General features: G+C 45.9%; 1 protein-coding gene across 1 annotated transcript in view; it reads left to right on the forward strand.

The window, feature by feature from the left end:
* The window catches only part of LOC144699563 (galanin receptor 2b-like), a 47,037-nt gene extending 39,899 nt beyond the window's left edge, over positions 1-7,138 (forward strand). The window contains exon 2 of the mRNA XM_078570605.1: positions 5,795-7,138. Within this exon, the coding sequence (XP_078426731.1) occupies positions 5,795-6,542 (748 nt within the window). The 3' untranslated portion in view covers positions 6,543-7,138. The remainder of the gene's footprint in view (positions 1-5,794) is intronic.
* The last annotated feature ends 5,082 nt before the right edge of the window (positions 7,139-12,220 follow it).

Here is a 12,220-nt window from a genome sequence, read left to right on the forward strand (position 1 = left end):
CCAGTATCAATCTGAATCTCAGTTCCAATCTCAATCCCAGTATCAATCTGAATCTCAGTTCCAATCTCAATCCCAGTATCAATCTCAATCCCAATCTCGCAGTCTTAGTCTCATTATCAATCTCAACTTCAATTACAGGGCAGGAATTTCCTTTCTGCATATTAGTGCGGTGGATGGTGGGAAAAGCGGCGTTTTTCCCGCCGGCCGCAATGGCAGGTTTTTGCACCGTACTGTTCGCTTCTCACCTCATTAAATGTGCATCAGCAGGAAACACATCGAATCGTGGGCAGGTGGACTCTGACTTGCCTGCCCTGCAGTGACCGCAGTGGATCATCACTCCGGGGGTCATATTTAAACTGCACTTGCACACAGCTTTCTCAATGTCTACATCCCAGGGCTGCTGCAGGTGAGGGATGGCCCCCAAAACCAAGAAGCATTGAGCCCCCAAGTTCACTGACACCTCACTGGGCCACCTTCTTTACACTATGGAGGCCTGCTGGCAGGTGCTCTAACCCAGTGATGTCCAGAGGAGGTCCATAAACCTCTCAACTGCGGCCGGGGGCAGTGTCCACAGCAGTGATCGCCAACGCTGCACAGAAGAGGTCAGCCATCCAGTGCAGAAAGAGGATGAATGATCTCATCCGATCCACCAGGGGAAGTGAATCAGCTCCTCACTCTCAACTCACAAGCCCATCAGACCTTCGCAGGATGACACTCTGCACTGCCAGCTCAAGGGACATCACCATTCAGTCTCTCACACACATCTTCACATTTTTATCAGGGACCATATCCTGTGTAGCCCGCAACCTCATCCTGTGCAAGGCTTCACTCATCACCCAAACAAGACAGGCATCCTTACCCTCTGTTTGGCATGTGTCATACTCACACTCTCTTCATCTGTCTTTATGTAGGACAAGCTCACTCACAATAGGAGGGAGAGGTCCCAGACCCGTAGAGGAATGCCAAGATCAAATCCCTCACTCCTTTTGAGGAGCGGGCTATTAAGCTGCCTGGAGAGGACGGGGACCGAACATGTGGCGATGGTGAGGTCGCCGGCACACACCCAAGTGAGGATCCTGCACCAGCTGATCCCTCAGACAACGATTTTGTGAGTCCATTGTCCTGTTTTCGAGTCACCTGCCATGCACTAATTTTCTCGATTCTCTTTCATAGGCATCTCTGCAAAGCACCCAAGGGACACCAGGAGCCAGCCCCTCATCTCCAGCCCTGACGACACCTCAGATAAGGATGCTGAAGAAACAGGTGCAGAAGACCCGTCATAGCGCTCACCCACACTCTCCACCAGTGCGGAGACACACACCTCGGTGGGACCTATTCTAGAGCAGGCTCGGGGTCACAAACTGGTGAGCACAGCATACAATCTGGTCCACAGCACCCGAGGTAGGTGGCACTTGGAAGACTGCTGGAGACCAGGATTCTGCTGAGCTCAAGTCATGTTGAGCCTCTAGACTCAGTCCTAACTCAGTTGGTGGAGCTGAAGCGATAGTCAGGGGAATATCAGGAAGGGTTGTCAGCTGCTTTCAACAGATTGCAACATACGATGGAGGAGTCTGCCCTCATTCAGTCTGAGGTTATAGTGCTGGCATGCCAGTGCATCGAGGTCAACACTGATAGGATGGCGGATGCCATGGAGACCTTGGTCCAGGACATAGTGTCTGTGCTTCTGCAGGAGTTGCACTCTATTGCTGTAGGCATTGGTGGCATATAGCATGCCTTTGCGAGAGGGGCCTGGGCAGCTCGAGCTCAATCCAGCTGGCCATTTTCCTCAAGGAGCAGCCCGGGGCCATCCACCGAAATGACCCTGGGAGTGTCCAGCTGATCCCAATCCCCTCTTACTGTGACTCCATCACCTCCTGCCCCACCACAGGAGACCCAAAGCAGGTTGGGGCCCTCCAGAGGACGCCTGCCAAAGTCATCACAGGCATCAGGGCGTGGTGGTCAGCAGGCTGCCTCCACCTCTGCTGTGGATGTCAGGGATGCACCAAGATGTAGCAGTAGGGTTAGGAAGATCAAGAAATATTAAGAGCACAACAGTGGCATGAGTGTTCACCACATGTATATACTTCTCTGCACTGTAAATAGAAAGGCACACATTTTACATCTGTTGTGTATGCCTCCTCTTTATGCGGAGCTGTGTTGTATTCAATCAAGTGTAACACCATGGTCCCTCCCTCTACTTATCGCAGATGTTACTATCATGTGTCGCTGTTCGATATTGTCTGCATCCATCTCGCCACAGTGTGTGTCCATTCTCCTCGATCATTCCCAACATCAGTGAGGCCTCGCCCTTAATGTAAAGTGTTCTTGTTGAAGGCACCTTGTTCATATGCTTTGCTGGGTCATGTCATGTTCATTCTTGGCTGTGTATTATTGAGCTGAGATGTTCACCTGACTCGGCTGCATTCTTGAAAGGTGAAGGTGTAGTGTAGAAGGATAGATGTTGAAATGCCTGGAGAATAGGAATGGTTCCTGCAATCCCATGTACTCTCTGTCATCTGGCAAGGTTAACAATCTATGGGCCCATTCTCAGAGTTTGTGTGCTCTCTTTTCTGCCCTGCATGTTGAAGACTCTTCTGTTAAGCTCACCAATAAGTGTGAGCACCTTCCCATTTTAATGAGCTGGAGATCTGCCCATTATAGCCACATTATTGTCCTGGCGTTTGAACATACAACATTGAACATTTCCCACCTTGCAGTTGTCTGTATTACACCCACAAGGCTCTCGTCACAATGTAGCAATGCAGTGTTGGGCCATACCTTCTGCTTAGTGTCCCCTCACCTAAACACCTGCCAAGGTCAGCGATGATAAATCCAAATGGTAATGTGTTGCAGTCAATGGACCCTTTGAGTGTGCTCTCGATGCACATCAAGCTTTGGCCAGGCACTTGGATGTGCTGCTTATAAGACTACGCTTGTTGGAATACAGACAAGGGCAAATGTTTAGTGAGGGAGTGAGATTATTTCAGGGGGGCTGAGGGTCTTGCTATATGAGCCTGCCAGCACCAAGAATCTGAGCTCCTGTTTTTAATGGACATCAGCAGCTTTTCCAGCCCCCCACTTGATCTTGGCTTTGTCCTCACTCTGGGGAATTTCCACACATGGAACAAAGGGCTAGTACAAGGAGATCGATTAGTGGCAGGATTTGGGATTAGTCTCGCATGAATTGAGCTTTATTAACTGTCTTGATTCCCTGCATTGTCATTAAATGGCTCCTAACATTTCTCAGCTGTGCATTACTCCTCATTTAGTAATACCCAGTTCAGTTGGGTGTCTCTTTAATCGGCCTCCCAATGCAGTGCAGCACTCCTCCTCGAGGCCCTCAGAGCCCTCCCCACCAGAGTTATCTCTTGGTTTCATTCTCTATTGTGCCATCACTTCAGTTTTCAAGATAGTGGTGCTGAGGGTCAACTACCAAACCCTCCCTGTACGTGTGGAAACCCCTCCCATTGTGTCGGAGAAGCATAATATTCAGGTTTCCCTGCCTCCAATAACTCTTGGCCCTCCCCCTGTAATCCTTAATCCCATTGTAATGGTGGTGGATATCCCTGCATGACTCCCTGAATCATGTAGATGTGCCTATGCCCCATGTAGACCTCACCCCTCCCCATCCTGAGGCCTATTACACAGTGACGTATAGAGACCCCCCATGAAACCTTTGAGTGCCCCTGCACTACCTTTTCTTCACCCAAAGATTGCAGGTGCCTCCCCTGACTGTGAGTGTGCCATTTGCAGCCCAGTATTATGTCAGAGATCCCACCCAGACCAACACGCGAAATGTTACGACCATAACCTGTGCACAACATGCCGGACACAGCTGACACTGGACTGACATGCCCTCCGCCTCCCTGGACCGGGACAAGGTCAGCAATGTAAACTGAAGCACTCCACAATCCTCACATTCTGGTCCCAGCTTGCTTATGTCCTTCTGTAAGAGACTCTTTCCCCATTGTGGTCCAGAGGATACTTACCCTCTGCAAAACCCCAGTCATGCGTCTGAGTGCAACCTTTCCCAGTCTCCCCCCTCCCGCCTCCACACAAGTTGTGCGCTTGCCCTGCAGCACATTGCAACCCACTTCTGCCTTACCACTGGTCTGGTATATAGTGCCTTGCTTCTGAAAGCCCCCTGACAGCCACATGGTGCTGCCTGCAAAACCTGGAGGTGCTTTGAGCGCTCTGCGATTCAATGTGGTCGAACAAACCTCAAAGTCACGAGCTAAGTGCAGTTTGCCAGGTACACGTTGCTTGTATATGATGAAACACGCTGGTCTAATTAGGCGGCAGCGTGGCCTATTAATACAGTGTGGTGGGGGCTGATTCCGGTAAGGGTCCTTTATAATGGGTATTAATGACATTCAAAACTATTCAAATTGTGTTCCTGACATGGCACATGGGGAGACGTGCACCGCCACTGAGCTCTGCAGTGGATGATCGCTGCAGACCTCGTTTCACGCCGGCATCAAACTGATTTTTTTGCTCCAGCGATACTTTCCATTCCCACCTTCCATGAGGCCCACCTTGGGAGGGAGCAGAAAATCCTGCCCACAGTCTCAACCTAATCTTCAATAGTTTTCAAACTGAGCTTCCAGAGCCTGGGGAGAAGGGCAGGGAGTTTTTCCCATGAGGCGATCCTGACAATTTTCAAGGTCAACAGATTTTTGGACATAGAAATTCTGAGTTTTGCAGTGCTCAGGTCTAGCAGTAACCTCTGCTGCTGTCCCTGCTCATAGACTTGGGGGAGGGGTCATGTAGAGTGTTCCTTTGTTGGGATAGGGGCAGAGCTGTGGTAACTTCTGAACAATGATTCCATGGGCATATTTACAGAGAGATCTTGGAATTGGAATTTCTCAGTATTTACAGGGGGTGGGGTGGGAGAATCACTGTTCCAGAAAAGCCTGCAGACAGGGTGCTGTATATACCCCATTCCTCATGTAATTTAGAACCAGCAGTAATCTTCGCTTTGGGTGTGTGCAGAAAGCCTTGTAGGTGCGGATTGTCCACTGGTTACACACTTGTCTTTCCCCTTAGGCCAGCAGGATTTCACCAATATTCCAAAGTGAAGATTACTCCCCACTGACCTGGTTCTCTAAAATACAACCTCCTCGCCACCAACCCCCCCCCCCCACCCCCCCTTCGCCCCCAATCCCCCAGCTCCCCAACAGGCAGGAAAGGCAAAGTGATTTGGAGAAAGATTTCAAGGAGCCAGAGGAGGATTGAGTGAATATTCAAGCTCCAGTGAAAGAGCATGAAGAGTTAGGAGGGAAATGGTAATCCAGAGTGTGAGGCTATAAACTGGGACCTATGATTGGAGAACTTCATTTAGAAAGGGTTGAGTGTGGGGGGATGTATTTGAAGATGAGGACAATCAATCCACCAGGGCACATGAACCAAATGGAGTTTGGCAAGGGTCATGGTACAGGGCTGGTGGGAGAGACCTTGGAGTACAGAGTTCTGAATTAATTGAAATATGTGGAGCTGGAATCCCTCAAGGACCTGGTTCATGTCTATCCTTGCCCAGGTACCCTGATTTGTACCAGCGTGCACGGTGCATTATCAGTAATATATTTAACACAATTCCCTGGGTACTTGATAGGCTGTATCCACTATAAGAGGGTGAAAAATGTCTAATGTGATAGTGGACAACTGATTACCAATTTACATGTCCACCTTATTACCAACCAAGACAAATTTAATCCCCTAAATCTGTCACAATAGTCTTTTGTCTGAAATTTTAGTTTGATTAAACCCATAGTTTCTGACTTCTCCTGTCTTGCAGGTATCTGGCAATACGCTACCCGCTGCGATCCCGGGAGCTGCGGACTCCCCGAAATGCCCTTACTGCCATCTGCATCATCTGGGGAATCTCGCTTGTCTTTGCTGGCCCTTACCTAAGCTACTACCAAGTGATCCACTACAGAGACATGACACTCTGCTTCCCAGTCTGGGATGATTACAGACGCAAGATTATGGACCTTTCCACCTTCATCTTTGGGTACATCATCCCGGTGTTGATCCTGAGCCTTGCCTATACCAGGACCATCAGATATCTCTGGACTGCCGTGGACCCTATCGAAGACATGTCTGAGTCCAAGAAAGCCAAGCGCAAGGTCACTAAGATGATTATCATCGTGGCTGTCCTGTTCTGTCTCTGCTGGCTGCCCCATCACCTGGTTATCTTGTGTTTCTGGTTTGGCCACTTCCCACTCAACCAGGCCACCTATGTCTTCAGACTCTTGTCGCACTGCATGTCCTATGCCAACTCCTGCCTCAACCCCATCGTCTACGCCTTAGTATCCAAGCACTTCCGCAAAGGCTTCAAGAAAGTCTTCAATTGCATGTTGCGGAAAACAGTCGTCAATAAAGTGCACCTGGTGCAAGTGGCCCACACGGAGGCTGGCTCTACTGAGGCATTACACATCAGTGAACACAACAATCCAACAACCAGTCGGCATTGGAACCAGCCAGATCCTGCAGGGCACAACATGTCACCACCAAGAACCTTCCTGGCCTTCAATGTGACCTAAGCTCCTGGAAATGAGCTAGGGGCTGAGGCAGAGTGACCTGATTAGATGGATTGCTTTGTATTCCAAAATCTCCCACACAGAGAACACGCAAATATTAAAAAAAAGAAATTTGTAATGCAAAAGCCAAAAAACAAAACTAGTCCAGGTACCATTAGAAAGAGAGAGATGGTAAAGTAGTTAAAAGGTGGCTTGTCACATGACCGGTGTAAACATTTTAACACACAGGAATCTATTCGGATATGGGTTCTGTCAACTGAGTGAGATATTATAAGAAAAGCTTGTCTGAAGTCCCTGTTCTGAATGTTAAGTGTGTGTGAATCTTCAGAAATAACAAACGTTATTTTACTGTTATCTATACAGCACTAGAACAATGAAACTACAACTACAGCATAGAGCAGGATTTACTGGCATAGTAATAGTTGTGAAATGCTATTGCTTGCTTGATGAATTTTGTTTGCTTACTCCCACTCTGTCAAATAGCAGCCAGTGGCATCAAAGTGTACACAACACACTTAAGCTTAGAGTGTTAAATTACCAGGACAGGTTGTATAAATTTAGCTTGTATTCCCTCGAGTTTAGAAGATTGAGGTGATCTGATCGAGGTGTTCAAAATGTGAACAGATTTTGATTGGATAAATAGAAAAAATTATTTCCTCTAGTGGGAGAACCAAGAATGAGTGGATGTCATCTTAACTTTAGAGCAAGGACATATTGGAGTGAAATCAGGATGTACTTTTTCATTCAAAGGGTAGTGGTAATTTGGAACTCTCTTCCCCAATTGGAACTTTCAAGACCAAGATCAATAAATTTTTAACAAAAATAAAAATACCTGGAAAAACTCAGCAGGTCTGGCAGCATCTGCGGAGAGGAACACAGTTAACGTTTCAAGTCCGTATGACTCTTCAACAGAACTAAGTAAAAATAGAAAAGAGGTGAAATATAAGCTCCTTATAGGCAGCTTATATTTCATCTCTTTTCTATTTTTACTTAGTTCTGTTGAAGAGTCATACGGACTCGAAACATTAACTGTGTTCCTCTCCGCAGATGCTGCCAGACCTGCTGAGTTTTTCCAGGTATTTTTATTTTTTTGGATTTCCAGCATTCGCCGTTTTTTGCTTTTATCTCAATAAATTTTTGTTGGGAAAGGGATTTGAAGCAAAGGCAGGTGAATGGAGTTGAGCTACAGATCAGCCTTGATCTGATTGAATGGCAGAATAGGACTGAGGATTTTTTCCTGTTTCTGTGTTCCTAAGATCAGCTGGCCTAACCTAGCTTTGCTTACATTATTTGACAGCACCTGCCTTGCACAGAGTTAACTCATCCCCATGCTCCATTGACTAGTCAGGACTAAGGAAGAACTTGCATTTATCTTGGACCTACCCACATCTTTCAAACATTGAAAATGTTTCATATACAGTGAATTACATTGCAGTGTAGTGCTTGATGTCATGTGAGTAAATGTGGAGGCCATTTTGTGCATAACCCCATAAACAACGAGATGGATGGCAAGTTATCGCGTTCTAGGTGGTATTGGAAAAGGAAGGAATTCCAATCAGGACAATGGAAAAAAAACCTCCCTGTTCTTGTTCATATAGCACCATGTGAACAGGCAGATATTTCCACAGGAGAATGAGAATGCAACATTCCCTCGGTACTGAATTGAAATGTGAGCCTAGAATATATCAGGTGCTGGATTGGGGCTTGAACCCACAACCTCCTGACTCATGTTCAAGAGTGCAAGAGCTAAGTTGGCATGTGAGTTGTCAAGGGCCTGTATGTACCTTGATAAGTGGCATGATGTCCACAGTTGCTTGGGTGGTAAATGAACTTTGCAATGTAAAATATATCATATGGACTAGCGAATTCCCAAGTTCAATCCTTGTTTAGTTCTGAGTTAACAGGAGTAAGTTCCAAGTGCCCCAGGGGATGAATCAGCTGGGATTCCCTTTCCTAACAATATTCAGCAACTTCCTAATGGAAAGCCTGGATATTAATGGAAGATAGGATTTAAACACATAAAAAGATTGATTATTTAATAAGGATAGGAGTGAGTGTCCCAACGGGAAAATTGGGAGGAGTCAAATGCTACCCAGACAAGTTAAAGAATGCACAGCTTGTAAAGAACAAACATTTTTCTCTTGATATGCCTGATTTTTGTGGGGATGATCTAGTTAGGTTAGCTGTGGGAGTTCACCAACAACATGAATTCAGGCACAAGATCTGTTTTGATCCAACACCAAGATAGGTCATTGAGTAGTGGGCATTTAAGTTAATGGCATGGGATCTCATGGGTGAGGATTGAGGGTGTGTATTTGTATCAGATAAGACCTGGCTGAGGGAAGATTGATGGTGCTTTTGGATCAGATAAGACTTGGATGACCTCAGTAGTAACAAGCTTGTATTCAATTGTGAATAATCACCACCTCCTACTCTTGGTTTAATAGCCAGTCTACACTCACATATGTAGATGTTGCAGAAGTGAATTGGCACCTGTAGAACTGTACACCCTGTTTGAATAATGAACTTCACAGGAGGAGGGTAGGAAACTGGGAAGAAATATTCAGTTACACCTGGGAACATAAAAGAAGGAAGGAAATAATCTTTGGGATTGATTATCATTGGGAGGGAATGTTCAGTACATACCAGGATGGGTTGTGTGTGAGATTCCATCACGGCTCTATTTTTGCAATCCTTTTGCTGTTTTGTCTATACCCAGGCCTGGCTGTGCCTAGAGTAGTTAATGTGTGTGGTGCTGGTTGTGATATGTCGTTTGAGATAGTTGATGTGCCTAATGTCTTAAATATGGTGAAAAAACTGTGTCAGTCAACTCAACAATCTGCTGCTGTTCAAGGGGAATGCTGTGTATCAGTTAAGTGTCTTCTATATTTTAATAAATATATTATGGATCAAAATGTTCTCTTCAAGTTTGTCTTGCACACTGACAACAGGAATCATTTCTGCCTGCTGAAAGGATCGCTTACTTTCTGGCAGCCCCTCTGTGTAGGCCACTGAGAGCCCAAGTCTAAATTGCATTCTCATCCCATCAGGTTAGCATTAAAGATGCATTACAACTGGCCTTTGTAGCCTTGGTTGAGAGAGCAATAAGTCTAGCCAGGGTTCCTGCTCCCAGCTGCTGTCCAGTGACTCCCCCCATTTCCTGTAAAGCATGGTAGATCCCTAACAGTCCATACTTCACCCAAGTGACCTTGGAACCTAGACTGTGAGGCCTCGAGCTACCACTTGGGATAATGGTTAAGATCTTAACACAAGCTCCCATTTTCCAATGCCTGTTCCTGGTGGTGAGGAATTTACCCAATGGGGGGATGGGGATGGAGTTAAGTCAATGATATAGCAACTGGGGAAATACATCATCCAACTGCCATTTTTTAACACAGGACTACCCATTAATCCCAGTCATGTAGAATTTGCCTGACAGCACTGGAAGCCAGAATTGCTTTCTTGCCTCGGGGCCTGTGTGAGTATTTACAGAATGTAGTCCACTGAGATTGAAGAGGAAGCCCCATCATAGTTTAGTTATTTATTTTGTGGGGAGCACAGTTCTCATGCTGTGGCAATCCAGGAGCCCTGTCTAAGCTAAACGTTGACTCCTAGTTTGACAAAATTCTCCTGTAGTAACAGAAAGTGTCAGTCATAGCTCAGCGGGTTCCTCAGTCAGACGGTTGTGCTTCAAGACCCTCTCCAGAGACTTGAGCCCTTAACTGAGAACAGATCAGTACTGAGGGAGTGCTGCACTGTTGGAGGTGCCAGATTTTGGATGAGATGATAAACCGAGGCCCCATCTCTTAGGTTGATGTAAAAGACTCCATGGGACTATTTCAAAGAAGAGCTTGCTGGGCATTCTCCTCAGTGTTGTGGCCAAAAATTATTTCTCAACCAACATCATATAACAGGTACAAAAATAAAATACAGCAGATGCTGGAAATATGAAATAAAAACATATAATGCTGGAATTACTCAGCAGGACAGGCAGCATCTGTAGAGAGAATGCTAACTCTGTTTCTCAGCCTGACCTCCTGAGAATTTACAGCATTTCTGTTTTTATATAACACAAGTTGTCTGTTTATTATTACATTGCTGGTTGTAAGAGTTTGCTGTGTGCAAATTGGCTGCTGCACTCCCTGCAACAGCGACTACACTTCAAAAATACTTTATTGGGTATAAAGTGCTTTGGGGCATCCTGAAGTTGCCAAAGGCAATATATGCAATTTATTTCCTATGTTTAAATTATCCTGAGGCTGGGGTACATTTCTGTCACAGGCCCTGCCCTGCATCTCAGCACACCAGAGATGGATGTCATTCAAAGTTGGGGAGTGGGCCCACAGCTGCTTGCTTTGGTTCTAATTTCTCAGTGTGAAGGACTCCATCATGGAGCCAAATCAGCTGTAACATTTCCTGGTGGCCTAATCCAGTGAAAGATGGGCCATACTTATGGGTCATAAGATAACTAGCATGAGTAGGATTGAGGCCGCACTAGGCTGGGATGCACCAAAGCAGGATGTTTAAACAGAGAATTCCAAATGCAGGTCCGGCTATAATGAAAGTGCACTCTGACATAGTGCAGTGTGAGCTTTGAGCTCCAATGCGGGTCACAGGTAGCTGGTGCAAGGCCAGAGAAGGATTTATAAATGATGAGAAGGACAGCCAAATCAATAATTAATCTTTTTCAAGTAGGCTGATTCCCAAGTCCTATTGGGGAGCTGTTGGTTACAACCTTGACTGCGTTTTTCCCAACAGCTATTACTTGTAGTAATTTGGTAGTACAGGACTTGAGTATTGCTGAAAAGAGACATGTTGTTGAAGCTTTTCATCTCGCACTCATCAGGACAATTTTCAAGAATACCAAATGTAAAAAGAACAACAATTTATACTTCATGAGAAGAGAATGCTGGCTGGTTGGCAAGTGGACTCTGATTGGTAGAGGCATTGCCATGGAGAATGCACTAGTTAACTGATGACTGACAGTTAACTGCCAAGCTTTGTTTAAATTCAAGCCAGGCAGTTTGACTCTGATTGGCCAAGGCATTATCCTGGGGAATGAACCAGAGAATGGCTGTCGCCTATTTTGTTTAGTTGTTTATTTTGTACATGTTCTTTCCGTCTGCAAAGAACAGGGCCCATATTAATATGTGTAGCTTCTAGCACGCAGAACTGCACCACACTGCAAGCCTGATTTATAATCTTGAATTGATTGTCAACCACATACGAACATACAAATTAGGAGCAGGAGGAGGCCTGCTCCGCCATTCAATAAGATCATGGCTGATCTAATTTTAACCTCAACTTCCCAATCCTGTCTACTCCCAATAACCTTTCACCCCCTTGCTTATCAAGAATCTATCTACTTTTGCCTTAAAGATATTCAAAGACTCTGCCTCAACCACCTTTTGAAGAAGAGAATCCCAAATTCTAATGGACTAGTAATCCAGAGACCCAGAGCAATGCCCTGGGGACCCGAGCTCGAATCCCACCATGCAGACAGCAAAATCCGAACCCAACAAAAATATGGAACCAAAGTCCAATGACGACCATGAAACCACTGTCAACCATTGCAAAACCACTGTCAACCATTGCAAAGCCCCACCTGGTCCACCACATCTAATGTGGGACACTGTGTTTTGAGTTTTGCAAGCACGGGCTGGCTGGGTATGGTCGGTACC

This window comes from Cetorhinus maximus, chromosome 24, assembly GCF_964194155.1.
Source record: "Cetorhinus maximus chromosome 24, sCetMax3.hap1.1, whole genome shotgun sequence".
NCBI classification, from domain to species: Eukaryota; Metazoa; Chordata; class Chondrichthyes; order Lamniformes; family Cetorhinidae; genus Cetorhinus; species Cetorhinus maximus.